Here is a 12,976-nt window from a genome sequence, read left to right on the forward strand (position 1 = left end):
CGTAACAGGAAGGGCTCTACCGTTAAGTAAAATTATACAAGGCTTACTTTAGTTGCTCCACACGTAAGATAGCGTCCCCACAGAGATGCTCTCTGCCACTCCTTTCCGGTAAAAGATAGTCGAAAAGCTCCCGTCTTCTCTGTGTATCATCTTTCTCAGGCGGCAAAGGATGGATTAGGCTAGTAGTATTCGGCCTCAGTCAAAGCCTTGAATAGTCAATAGGTAGTATCCCAACTTAGTGATATGTTTTTAGTCTATAATGTAGTGGACCTCATTAGTTTTAGAAAAGGCTACACAGGGTCGTTCTAGGTCCCAGAGAAAGGGGTATTGTCGTTCTATGTAAGTCAAACATTGAGTATCCTAGCTCTCCATCATCTTAAATCAGTGTTGTGGCCCAGTTGAGGATACCCCTCGTTACTAGTTCTAGTTGGTCAACATACACGACGTAGCTATGTTTGATAGGCCTAAGTAGAGAGTCAGGATATTTGCTCAAGATGAACTTACAAGGCGGTGTAATACATGTAACATCAAACATCTCGACACCATCTAGCCAGGCCTCTTGGGGAGGTCCATAGAGAACCTTTGGCAAAGATGATGTGAGCATCTATTAACAACCGACACGAATAGGCGGTAAGGAGACCTTCGGTCCGGTAAAAAAAGTAAAACATCTGGTTATGCTACACATGTGTGCTTTATCCTACATATGTGGACTAATATTGATCTCACGACCCAAAACAACAGTATCTTATTGGAGAGGGAAAGAAGACTGGCAAAGGGACCAGGAATCAGGTGATGATCGAGCCGCTATATGATCGATATGATTTATGGAAGTTACACAATTTCTCCGACTACAAATTTCGTACGATACCTGCAAGTCGGAAAAATGAAAAAGAGACAATTCCGGGCAACGTTGCTTCCTGGGGATTGAGATATTTTCAACGACCAATATCAAGTCGTAGGAAAACTGGTATCCGAAGCTATCTCAACTGTGTGGCTTACGAGGAACACCTCTCTGGTTAGACAGAATATTGCCTTGTTGTATTTTTAGCTGAACGCAAACAAACTAAAGACAAGCGATTCAAAAAACGAGGACTAGGATACAACAATAACAAATTTGAAAATCAGACGATTGAGAATGTTAGCGGAACAGAGGCATGGAAAAGCAAACTAAACCAGGAAATCAGAACAAAGGAAACCCAAACATTTAGACAGTAGCAGCATTCTCTTCCCCAAAGGTGTCGTACATCGGTCACAATTTCTCCCATGCGATCAGGCCCTCGTATACCTCAGAAGATTCAGTATTCTCGAGGCTGTCGGCGACCATACTTGTCACGCTTTGAGCTGGCGGGGTCCCTATGGTACATAATTTTTAGCTACTAGTTCAAGTCATCAGTAGGCGAGGTACAATGAATTTATGCTTACCCAGCATATTTGTAATGCTTATCAAAGTCAAGTCTGGCTGCCAATGTGTCTTCGTATGCGCCATCTCTGAGACCCTCGTGCCTTTTGCGCTGGGGGTAGTCGTAGTAGCCATACGGATGATCCACAAGATATCTATCCCGGGCATTGGCCGTGCTGCAATATACTAAGTCATTTGTCTATCATTATGTTGTCCCTGGAAACAGACCTCATCATCGCCTCGTGTCTCTGCCGAGAAGGTTCGACTAGCCTTTCATGCTGTTCAGGGAAAAGACCAGCCCTATGTTCGGTATAGAAGCTCTTCTCCTTTGCAACAGACTGTCGATCTCGTCGCCCGTATGCGGCGAACTGTTTTTCTTCTTGCAAACGCAAGGCAAAGTACTCGTTGTCCTTGGCATTTGACTCTGCGGTAAGCGCCGTGTAATGGTCCCAGTCCTTTCTGCTGCGCTCATCGGGAGGCGTTTCTCGGTAGGTATTCGGGTATCTTGATCGCCGCGCTTCTGCGTAGTCCCGATCCGTGGTCTTCATCGGAGAGTCATAGTGGATGTTGTTTGAGACTTTTCTTCCCCGATTGGACATTGTTATGTGTGTCCCTGATGCGTTTGGGAATACAGACAAGAGAGAAGATACAAGACAGATTGATATATATCGAGAGCTCTATTCTTAAAGGAGTGGGGGTGAAAGTGTATACGTAGGTTATAGGGTGTATGGACAGGCAAAGAAAGGTATCGATTAGAGAAAATTCTTGCAAAGATGAAAAGAAAAGGTTGATCTGGATGGTCGCGATGATATGATGGCCGGGACACATGGGGCTATTTATCATTTGCAGAAGGGCATGGAAACCTCCTGGGAGGTGGAGAGAATTGATTAAGCGCTGAGGCCTGCATCAGCCTGAGTTCACTGGTGTGACAATAATCTAGGACTCATTGGATGAGAAGGCACTGTAAAGCAAAACAAACAGTGTGTCGGTTTCACGATACCTGTAATGACTAGGTTGATGTTGGATAATCCAGTCTAGAGTAGTGAGAGGAGGTCCGATCCTATGGATCTGCAAACTAGTATAACATAAAATGCAACCAGAACCATTCGCAGATAATATAGACTTTATGTGGGCGACAGCCCTGACATCTGGATCTGTTTTATCTTCCACGGGTAGATAGACGAAGGCTACTATGAACCTAGCATGAAGACAGTTCGTTAAATGACCTTGAGGTTCATGAGCCTTTCCTGTTAGTCTGGGTGACTGAAGAGCATAACTGGGATGTCATATTCGCTTATTGAATATAGGATTGTGTCAGCTGTACTCTTAGAAGCATGAGGAGCCATGGTCTTAATACAAGCGCCGCGGTGGGTCCAAGCAATGAGCTGAGTTGTTGATCAGATTGATGCACAGACGTGGATCCTAAAATAGCCTGACAGCGGCTACGTACTGTGTTGTGTTATCGGTCTTGCAGGCTGCGTCTCCCAAGCCCCGTCGAAGGTTGGTTCATGCTCTGGATACAAGCGCCAGATTTAGTCCAAGGAGTGATCTGGGCTATTGATTCGATCAACACACAGGCGCCGATCCTGAATAGCGTGACAACAACTACTCACTTAGTATGTACAAATTGTTCACTGTTTCAATAAAATAACTGCCCCATCAGGGCGCTTAAATCATGTGACATCTGGACCAGCTCCTCACCCCACAGAAGGTTGTTTTGAATGCCTTCTTCCTCATTGTGCAACTACAGTTAATATAGCATCCCTAGTCATTTCATATTCATTATCTTTGGGAATCTGACACTATACCGCCTAAATGTCTGCATATTTATCATTATTGTCACCTGAATTACTAGTGAATATCCTGCAGTCTCTAACTTCCGCAAGAGATCTTGACGCGATAGTCAAAGCATCATCACAATTCTATCGGGTTTTTGCAGCATACAAGCAATCTATTGTTTCCTCTATCTTACTTCATGCCATACCCCAGGAGGTTGAGCTAAACTTTGTCTTGGCGTACCGTGCGCAGAGAATCTGGAAGTTGGTTCCTGAAGATGAAGAACGGCGTGGTGGATATCGACGCAGGAGGTACCAAGAGCTTTTCGATAGCTTAAATCAAGAGTCCACTACTATCCTTGACCAATATAAGTCAGGAAAAGGCGAACAGCTCTACGAGTTAGTTTCCGATCGCGCGCTTTTACTGGACATATGGAAATTCTACAGCAGTTTCGAACACCTTCTGGTTTCCTACGGCACCAGGGCACTCTCAGACCTACAGCAATCTTCCTGTGTGTCAAATATGCTGTTATCATTTACCGAGCAGGCTCGTCTGCAAAGAGCTTTTTTTCGATGGGAGATTTACACATGCCTGTTCCAAGTATCACAACTTTCTGGTAATGGTCCCCTCGACCAGGTACCTTCAACAGATCCAGCACCAAGGTTTGCAGCAATGCTTCATCCCTGGGAAGTTGAAGAACTATCCTGCGTGGCTCAGTTCTATAAAGTTCTTATGGAAGAGCTTAGCGATAGGATCGAGGAAGACTTCGTGACAATGGCAAAGGAGAAAATGGATGCGCGCCCCGATGTCGGTGGTGAGAAAAACGACATTGGGGGTTTGCTGGATTGGTTTTGCCTATGGTGGTATGACGAATCCTTTAAGAGAAGTCAGCGGCCGTGGCATATAGACTATCTGGTCTCGCGAGGAATGTTAGCCGTGCGGAAGCTGACCAACGCACCATTTCCAATTGTGAGAAGGATGATTGTAAACTCAGGTTCCGAAGCTAAAGGCAAAATATCTATATTAGCCAGACTGGATCACTTTGAATATCAGGCTGAAGGAGAAGAAGACGAAGGAGAAATCAGTAAAAGACACCCCGCGGAGGACAATTCAGACGATGAATGTCTTGAGCATTGCAATTTTGGTTGGCTATGGGCTGTCGGGAATGAGAAGACAAAATGGAGATGGGATATTGATCTCCCTTCTAACTATGAGCTGAGGAATCGTGGCTACGTCTTCTGGGATGAAGCACGACTGCGAAAATGTAAAGAGTTCCAGTCTCCTCGTGATCCAGTGAAAGATGATTTTGAGTTCCCTTCCGACTATCAAGAGCATTCTAAACAGCCAGGTATTCAGACAAAGCTCAAAGATACCCTTATCCATGGGGATGTTCTCAGAGAGATGTCTGATGAAATTGTCTTTCGGCAGATTGAGGGTGATGGTCCGTCTGTGACAGGCTGGAGGGACTAGTTTCATATTTCTGCGCAAATTACTGATAGATCCAATACCTCCTATTTGAACATTCAGGTGTTTTCCGATTTCTTTACCCGAGATCCCAAACAGTAAACAAACATCGCCACCCACCTTTATGCTACGAAGCAGGCTTTGGCTGTTACCAATACAAAGCAGAATCAACAATTGACGTATCTCAGAGAAGACTATTCCAACGTAACGTACAGGAGTGCTCTGAGGTCTATTGAGCTAGAAGACGAAATTGACTGCTTTAAGAGGGCTCGTGGTCTCGTTCTTCTTTCATAATCCTCCATCAATTTCTGTTGCTGGTCCCAGCCTGTCTATATTGGCCTTAAATCTACCTGTAGTCAATCAATGAGCATTATCAAGCAAGGGCTGCGTGGACAATACTCTTGGCTAACGCAACCTTCTATGTACTTGAATCCACCTGTTAACATCTCCTTTATAGTACAATACATATGTCCATCGTCCTTTGCGCCATATAACCCGTTACGTTTCTATGGTTAAGACATCGTAGAAAGAGATGGCCTCGATACCTATGTACATGGTAAATGTACCCCACCGAGGCCTTTATCCAGATACCTATATATAAGGGTACCAGGAATCAACAGGGCTCATTTACCACCTTCATCACGCATGGTCTTCCACGTACAACAACCTCCCAAATTGGTGAGTTCTTTGATTCATTAGCCTTTGTAAAGATGTCACATCGCAAGGCTCAATTACACCACCTTTATTAACTAAGATTATGGGTGTAAGTGGCTTGAGCATCAGGAAATATACAAAAAGAAACTGTAATCTAAACTCATAATCTGCAGCACATTGGAGGATAGTATACAAACAGGCTTTCGTAGACAATTGGCCTAGAACTTGGTTAATGTGGTAAGCTGCTACATCCGGTGGTGCATAAGACGGATAGTATTAGGTCAGTGTAGAGTTTAGTAGTCATAACGTGTGTCTGAGCTAGAATTACACGAAGGGTTGTATTTCCGGACGCACTAATGTTCTTCCTCTATCCTTGAAGGATAGCCTTCTACTCTGAGTAGTAAAGCTAATCTGGGATTGAAAGACTAGTAAAGTTGGAGGTCAAAGAGCCAAATCTTGACTTGAGAATCATAGAATTATGATTTCCTTACACTTTAATTGGTATATGTAACATTACTTTGTCATGGAGTAGCTTATAACAGCTGCCTTGGCCTCCGTGTGTAGATAAGCTATTATATCGTATGGATGCACTTGCTTATAGATCTATGTCATATAGTGGATCCGGCAGATCTTTGGACATTTGAATAAGGGTTTTAAAGGGTATTCTAGTTTGGAAACGTCATTGGACGCAAAGTTTTACTTGTCACAGGTTTGAGTGCCCGTGTTGAGCCTTAAGCTCTTTCGAACCAATTTAACAATGAAAGTTTCTTGTTCTAAAATGGATAAGACTGGCAACTTTATGCAAAATATGCCCTCAATATCTCAAGCAGTACAGATTAGATATGATTCAGGCCGAACCCTCCAATATGGGTTGCCGTCAACAGTGTATGTTTAGAGCTTCGATTATTTGGATGCGATTGGAACTACACGTCCAAGTCCAGGATTCCATACTACAAAGCAACACCATATGTACCGGTAAAAGCCCCACTAGAAAGGCTGTTGCTGTGGAAATGCTGCACGCATATCCTTAACGAATTTCTCATCCAGTAAAGAAAGTAAGACCGGATCGCTCTCGTCCTGCATCCAAGTAGGGTCATGGGCCAAGGCAACGTGTACCCCTAGCTCTTTTTCTATGAGTCTAATCCGTGCCAGTGTGTCCTTTGCTGCAGTGACATCTGTGTGGAGACAAGCCATGTTCCCGTTGAGTTCGAAAGTCCCAAACTCCTTGGTACCATCAAGCAGTGCCCTGCGTAAGAGTTAGTCTAACTCGTGAATGAGGTAAGGAACTGTGTACCGTGAATGACAACAATCAGAAGCCAGCATAACCCACTCCCCTGTGGAGAGTCTAGCACAAGCACCCAGATTACCTGGCATATGGCCCGGAGCCTGAATGACCCAAAAGCTCCCGTCTCCAAAGAAGTCCATCGCTCGTTCAAAAGGCCCGAAACGCGTCCACGGACCTTGTAATGTCTCCCACCGTTCTGTCGCTCGTTCCGGGTCGAAGTATCTTCCGTCCCATGGAGAGGATGGGTTCACCAAGTGACCTGGAGCGCAGTATTCGGATGTACCAGGGCCGAAAAGAACGGTCGCATTCTTAAAGGTCTGGCTTACCGGTCGACAGTGATCCCAATGTGCATGGCTATATATATAAGTAAGAAAGTGCATCCAACCCACAAAGGGGCTTTAAATGTTTTCAAACCTGAGCAAGATAGTATCTATTTCATCAGCCGCAACGCCATTGCGGCGCTCGATTTGCTTTTCAATCGGCTCGCGGGGGTCCTGGGCCTGGACCTCTTTTAATGGCCCGTTGGCAATAGCCGGGGGGAAATCTTCGGGGACCTTTGACCTGTGAATAACGTATGTTTCTGGGCGGGACCCGAGCTCTGGAAAGCGGAAGACGCACCGATGACATTCCCAGATCCCAGAGCATGCGTCGCCCCTGCTTGGCGTGATGGATGAAAAAGGCCCAATTATACAGCCGAAACTCCGTTGTCGGCTCTTCCCCAGCGTGGATCAGGTGGGATCTGGCCGTCATGCTTCCCCCATTAAGGAGTTGGACATGAACGTAGGCATCCGTGACGGGTAGTTGGATCTTGGGATCGGGCATGGTAGGCAGCCTTTCTGGTTTCTCTTCCGCGCGCAGTTGGAAATGTGTTTCTCATCAACTAATGACTGTAAGCCAGTCAGTAGATGGAATATGGGACGAGTGACACCGAGTTAGTAGTTGTGTTGCATAGGTAACAACCACAGTCCAGTAGGTTAACTGGATCCATCTCAGAAACTTGAACAGATTGATACAGGCGGGGTAGGAGTGGGTGCCCCACATAGGAAAAGAAACTGAGGGTATCAACAGTGATATTCTTCTATCCTCTGTGATCATTTTTTCTTTCTATTGTTTATTTTAAAATGGTACTGAGTAAATGCCATTGAAGCTCATCGGCTGACCGTTGGATTACCTAGCTTCTGGATATCTACTGCCTCAGTTCACGACGGTAGCTCGTCCTGTATGTACGGCGTAAGCCCAAGTCTTCAATGATTATCTGGGTCTTGCTAGTCCGTCAGTCTTACTACGCAGCGAATGGGGTACAGCGTAGAACTAGCTATTACTAGGTCTTTGTGTGCTATGTGATGTTTCTGGAGCCACATCGCATCTACTATGCACGCCTCATGCACATCTAGCGGGGTACTAGACTTATACACAGAGGTGCGTGCTGATAGTGTATACGCTAAATATGGGTGCGAGGTCCGTGCAAGAAGTAGTATTTATGTACGCGTGGGCCGCGGCAGATTGTTGTTATGCTCTAGAAGTCAAAGCTTCTCTCTTGGGGCAGACCGGGGAACACTCTTTATATCATTGTAATTTGTGTCGCGACTTGGGAAGATGCCTAGACGAAAATATGCCCAGCCCTCAACACCCCCGGATCTCCCGACCCCGCCAGCGGACTGTCGCAAAAAGGCGTATTACCCAGCGGGGAACAAAGTCTACCACTGTCGTGCAGGAGGCAAGACGCCCTTTCGTCCCTGATGAGATTAGACCAAAACCTGATTTATTAGATTCCGAATGGAGCACCCGGGAAATTGATATTGGAACTTCTAGTGCACAGTTGCATATGGTATGCGAATACATCACATCAATTCATCTGCTAACATCCCTGACAGGTCAAGGATGATGTGACTGGGAGCATTTATAACATAAGTGCTGAGTATATTCGCCAGCGGTTGTGACACATGCCGGACAAAGCGGTTATCAGAACGCATCCTCTCTCTCTTGTATGAACTTTGAGACCCACTTCCATAGCTTGGAATCCGCAATGAAGAGGTCCCCCCTTCTAAGGCGTGGTTCATGGCTTGGATCGTACTGAAGTTGCCATTGTGACGTCATGGTTAGACTTCTAGCTATTGACCTTTTCAGTACATCGTCCCTGAAGTAGTCGCGTTCCGCTTTGTCTATCTTTTCTGGAGGCTGATCTTCCATTTGTATCTCTTTGTAGCGGTTTATGTTGCAGGATAATGAACTTTGATCGGCAAAGTAAGACTCGAAGTCTTTCCCGGAGCCATGAATCCATTCCCAGGCTACAGCAAGTAGGCCATGATCATCTATCGAGTCGAAGTTCAGAAGTCGATTTAGCGACCAAGCGCATTTGCTCTGTTGAAATAACTTCGATGTCGTGCTTCTGAGATATCCTATTCCTTTAGCTTGCTTAGAGATCGCAGTCAGGAAGCCGTCTTTAAAGGAAATGGCGAGATCATCATGAAGTTCATCACGCGACTGTGGTAGTCCGTGGGGGGATGAGAGCCATAGCCTCAGGGACTGATGAGCAAAAGGCCCAGTCAATGATGCATGTGATATTATAGTCTTTGTCAACGTATATGTTATTGACACTTAAGTCCGAGTGGCATAGGGGAAATGAATTAGAATCCAGTTTTGGTAGATATTGCTGCCATTTTGGTACTATATCCCGAAGAGCCTCGCCAGCAATTATATAATCAAGCCTATTGTCCGAGGAGTCGATTTTGCATCCTACCGTGACGAAATCATTGCAGAGGTCACACGCCTTATTATAAAGCTCACTGGAATCATATAGCTCCCGGCGAGGAACAGGTGCGACAAAACAATGATGCGATAGTGGTGAAAGTTTCAGCGTGCTGGATTAGTGCCTCGATAAGGCTATAGAATTGTGTCTCTGAGGTGAACGGGCCCCGAGGAACATCTTCCAAAGAGTACCGCTCATGAAGTATGTGGCCTCGTGAGAAACACTCACCCACTTGGACAATCCCATCATGTTCAAAGAGTGACCCTATGCAATCAAAGCGCAATTGCGAGAGTTTGAATGCGATGGACCCTAGTTGGAAAAGTACCTTGCTTTTTATTTCGGCTGATATTTCGGTCTGTCCAGATTTAGTCGACTTCTCACACTCTTTGGAGCGGAAAGCCGGTTGCTTTACTCATGAGAATGTACGGTATTCCAACGTCGTTTGTTTCGGTCGAGCTTTCAAGGTTAGTGACCGATTGTTGCGACCATCCATTGTATGGGGACTCCGAGGTCAAAATGGTCCAGGTACCGATCTTGAATATGACATGCCAAAGCTTTGATGTGGGCCTCTCGGTCACTAACTGATATCTTCGAATTTCGACCGAAGGAAGGACCTAATTGGGAAACGCTAGTCGTGACTTCGCAGCTGATAATGCAAAGAGTAATATCGGTGTACCCTAGCCTTTCGGATGGTAGCTCTGACATTTCTGGAACTAAGTCATAGCCATCAATATTAGAGGGGAGGCGAGTGTCAAACGTGTCCGGTTTGATTTGGGTGTCTGTTCCTTAATCCTCGGAGGCAAGCATGTCCAGAATACACATATGCCACCACAGTCGGCGACGGATCTCTATTTCGAAAGGGCTGAGGTCGAATTTTGAACCATCGCGATGGATACCTTGGCCCTGAGCGACCCGCACAACCACGGCAACCGACTCCTCCCATCTTTAACTACCAACCGGCCACTCTGATCTGGCTTCTCGAGATATATTTCTGGTGAGCCGCGTCCTTCTATATTAGACCCATGGTCAGGGTCATCCTTGTCTGCAGGACGCATCAATCGAACCCTCTCAGCATCTTCCAATTGTCTCAAACGAGCCATTAATTCAGAAGCCGGAGGTCTATTCAATTTCCGGGACGCCCGTTTCGGCCCCGGAAATACGCATTCTTTTCCCGACCTTAAGCATGCTTCACAGGGATGTTTCCTATCGCATCGGACTTTCCGTTGGCGACAGTTGTTGCAGCTGCGCTTGCTGACCTCACCCATTGGGTGGTTTGGCATAGTAACCTTACGTGGTGGGAGAGTTAGTGCACTCCGGATGGTACTTCATAGCTTTGTTAGGTGAATTAGTGGCATTTATGGTTTATTGTAATAATTGTTCGTGGTTTAAGGAGGTTCGATGTAGATCGACATTGAGTTTGGGGATTAAGCTTGGCAGGCAGACCCTTGCTCTGGTTGTTACGTCATCATTCTTTCTGCCAACATCAAATCAGTCGTAGAGAAATATTTCTACGGAGCACTACTGTGTAGTGTCCTCAATACGTCTATTACTGTTTAGAGCTTCTAATCCAATTTATCAGAGGGTTATGTGTGAAATAATTAGGCAACTTAGAATAATTGGAGACCCGCAGCTGCGCTAATTAGGGAACTGATCGGTGCCGTACGAGCAAGCTCCGGGCGGATGGCATATCCATATTAATTATTTAGCTATAGGTTGAAGGATTGCATTCAGCTACCGATCTGGAAGTACTTTGAAGCTTACCAAAATGCTGGCAGGTTAAGGCCGAAGCTTCGGTAATCTTATGCTGCATTTTATCGTCGGGGTTGAGATCAACGCCGAGAGTGGAGCCGATTACCAATTGACGATATGAACATAGGTTGTATTCTTAGCCACCCGAAGAAACATTCCAAATGGAAGATATTTAACCAAGGGAGATGAGATAAGGGGCGAATATGAGTTTGGCGGATGGGAAAGCAGATTGGATTATAACCTATTATATAAACGTCGCTTGTTCTTGCTGTTCCTTCTCGTACTGACTACATCTCACTACTATCGTACGGTCTTCCTATCATATCACAAGTTGAAGAAATGTCGAGGACGCTTCTAATTACCGGTGCTACCGGGAAACAAGGCGGCAGTGTAATCAATAACCTCCTCATCCAGGACGCGGATTTCGAGATTCTTGCGGTAACCCGAGATGCCCAATCAAACGGTACTCAAAAGCTACTCAAGAAGTCGTCGAAGATCAAATTGGTGGAAGGCAATCTCGATCACCCGGAGGATATCTTCAGGCAAGCCCAAAAGGTCACTAGGCAGCCTATCTGGGGTGTGTTCAGCGTACAGGTATGGCTTGGCTTAACTTACCAACCTCAGCCATTCCAAAACCATGAAGCATATCACTCACACTTTTAAACATAGACACCTGTCCCAGGACTCTTGAGGAGGATTCCAAAGAAATACAAGGCAAAGCACTTGTCGACGCAGCTCTCAACAACAATGTGAAGTTCTTCGTATATACGTCGGTCGATCGCGGTGGTGATGCGTCCATCGGATAACCCAACTCCCGTCCCCCACTCCATTAACAAAGACAACATCGAGCACCACCTTATCAACCGATCCAAGGGAACAGATATGCAATGGGTGATCTTACGCCCCGTGGCATTCCTCAACAACTTCACGCCTGATTTCTTTGGATCCGTGTTCACGACTAGTTGGAAGATCGTTCTTCGCGGGAAGCCATTACAGCTGATATCTGTCACGGATATTGGGTTCTTTGGTGCGCAAGCATTTTTGCACCCGGATGAGTACAAGTATAGAGCTCTTTCTTTGACAGGCGATGAGCTATCATATGATGAAATGGCGAGGATCTTCAAGAGGGTCACTGGGAAGGATGTCCCTCTTACTTACGGGTTCCTTGCTCGATTGTTGATGTGGGCGTTTAAGGAATTGGGGGTTATGTTTCGATGGTTTCATGACTCGGGGTATAAAGCCGATGTTCGAGCATTGCGAAAATTACATCCAGGTCTGAAGAACTTTGAGTCGTGACTGGAGACGGAAAGTGGGTTCTTGTCCAAGTAGTCGCCGGGTTTGTTCGGGTTTGTACTGCGTGGGTCTGTAATGATATATTTGTCAGAAAGTCAGGTATCGTGAAATTGTTGATCCTAGTTTCGATTTGCACCGCGTTGTCATATCACCTCGGTCAACGAGAATAGTATTATTTTATGTATTGCGTATGCGTCGGATACATTTCGAATCGTCCGAGGTGGGGCCAATTTCTAGCTCAACTCCGTACCATGTCAGCGTCCAAGTTCCCACCTTGTCTGCACTCCTACCCTGCATTGTATCGCAAAGTTCGGGTATGATGGTCTGGTCTGTTTGGGTGGATTCGGGACCGGAAAAAACTCGGTATTAGGCTATACCACTTCATCGACCGTTATGAGTGCTATTCGAAGGTTCGTATTGCTCCAGATAGGACTAGATCAGGTAGTCAGACATAGTTGAAAACATATACATCTGGTGGGGGAGTATCGTGCGGTGGAAAACGGAGTGCCACTTGTCGTTCTCCTGAGGGCAAACGGAATGTACTTGGAGGACGGTGCGTAAGTTCGGATACCTCGTAACTGGTGCAAAATTGGATAATGTTAGAGTA

The 12,976-nt window shown here is 45.8% G+C and overlaps 7 protein-coding genes across 7 annotated transcripts; 3 read left to right on the forward strand and 4 right to left on the reverse strand.

Annotated features, from left to right (window-relative positions):
• Nucleotides 1-1,295: 1,295 nt before the first annotated feature.
• On the reverse strand, nucleotides 1,296-1,998 carry F9C07_7635 (uncharacterized protein; the record flags this gene model as incomplete). Its single annotated transcript, XM_041291440.1, has 3 exons — nucleotides 1,296-1,353; nucleotides 1,423-1,575; nucleotides 1,628-1,998. 3 exons carry the CDS (start codon nucleotides 1,996-1,998, stop codon nucleotides 1,296-1,298), a joined length of 582 nt encoding a protein of 193 aa, XP_041145314.1.
• Nucleotides 1,999-2,606: 608 nt separating this feature from the next.
• On the forward strand, nucleotides 2,607-5,462 carry F9C07_1475496 (uncharacterized protein). Its single transcript, XM_041285569.2, has one exon. It carries the CDS (start codon nucleotides 3,215-3,217, stop codon nucleotides 4,643-4,645), a length of 1,431 nt encoding a protein of 476 aa, XP_041145315.1. The 5' UTR covers nucleotides 2,607-3,214; the 3' UTR covers nucleotides 4,646-5,462.
• F9C07_1475469 (beta-lactamase-like protein) lies at nucleotides 5,463-7,712 on the reverse strand. Its single transcript, XM_041291441.2, has 4 exons — nucleotides 7,197-7,712; nucleotides 6,993-7,132; nucleotides 6,588-6,932; nucleotides 5,463-6,539 (listed from the first exon to the last, which is right to left on the reverse strand). The coding sequence occupies exons 1-4, from the start codon at nucleotides 7,398-7,400 to the stop codon at nucleotides 6,281-6,283; spliced, it is 948 nt and encodes a 315-aa protein (XP_041145316.1). The 5' UTR covers nucleotides 7,401-7,712; the 3' UTR covers nucleotides 5,463-6,280.
• Nucleotides 7,713-8,190: 478 nt separating this feature from the next.
• F9C07_7639 (uncharacterized protein) lies at nucleotides 8,191-8,518 on the forward strand (the record flags this gene model as incomplete). Its single annotated transcript, XM_071511661.1, has 2 exons — nucleotides 8,191-8,406; nucleotides 8,453-8,518. The coding sequence occupies 2 exons, from the start codon at nucleotides 8,191-8,193 to the stop codon at nucleotides 8,516-8,518; spliced, it is 282 nt and encodes a 93-aa protein (XP_071365305.1).
• A 22-nt stretch (nucleotides 8,519-8,540) lies between these two features.
• F9C07_2105582 (uncharacterized protein) lies at nucleotides 8,541-9,576 on the reverse strand (the record flags this gene model as incomplete). The annotated part of the gene is made up of 2 exons (XM_071508993.1): nucleotides 8,541-9,104; nucleotides 9,556-9,576. The coding sequence occupies 2 exons, from the start codon at nucleotides 9,574-9,576 to the stop codon at nucleotides 8,541-8,543; spliced, it is 585 nt and encodes a 194-aa protein (XP_071365306.1).
• Nucleotides 9,577-10,031: 455 nt separating this feature from the next.
• F9C07_1475465 (uncharacterized protein) lies at nucleotides 10,032-10,710 on the reverse strand. Its single transcript, XM_071508127.1, has one exon. It carries the CDS (start codon nucleotides 10,605-10,607, stop codon nucleotides 10,176-10,178), a length of 432 nt encoding a protein of 143 aa, XP_071365307.1. The 5' UTR covers nucleotides 10,608-10,710; the 3' UTR covers nucleotides 10,032-10,175.
• Nucleotides 10,711-10,747: 37 nt separating this feature from the next.
• Nucleotides 10,748-12,372, forward strand: F9C07_2089300 (uncharacterized protein; the record flags this gene model as incomplete). The annotated part of the gene is made up of 3 exons (XM_071508868.1): nucleotides 10,748-11,664; nucleotides 11,769-11,862; nucleotides 11,957-12,372. Exons 1-3 carry the CDS (start codon nucleotides 11,416-11,418, stop codon nucleotides 12,370-12,372), a joined length of 759 nt encoding a protein of 252 aa, XP_071365308.1. The 5' UTR covers nucleotides 10,748-11,415.
• Nucleotides 12,373-12,976: the final 604 nt, after the last annotated feature.

The sequence above is a fragment of the Aspergillus flavus genome, chromosome 3 (assembly GCF_009017415.1).
Source record: "Aspergillus flavus chromosome 3, complete sequence".
NCBI classification, from domain to species: domain Eukaryota; kingdom Fungi; phylum Ascomycota; class Eurotiomycetes; order Eurotiales; family Aspergillaceae; genus Aspergillus; species Aspergillus flavus.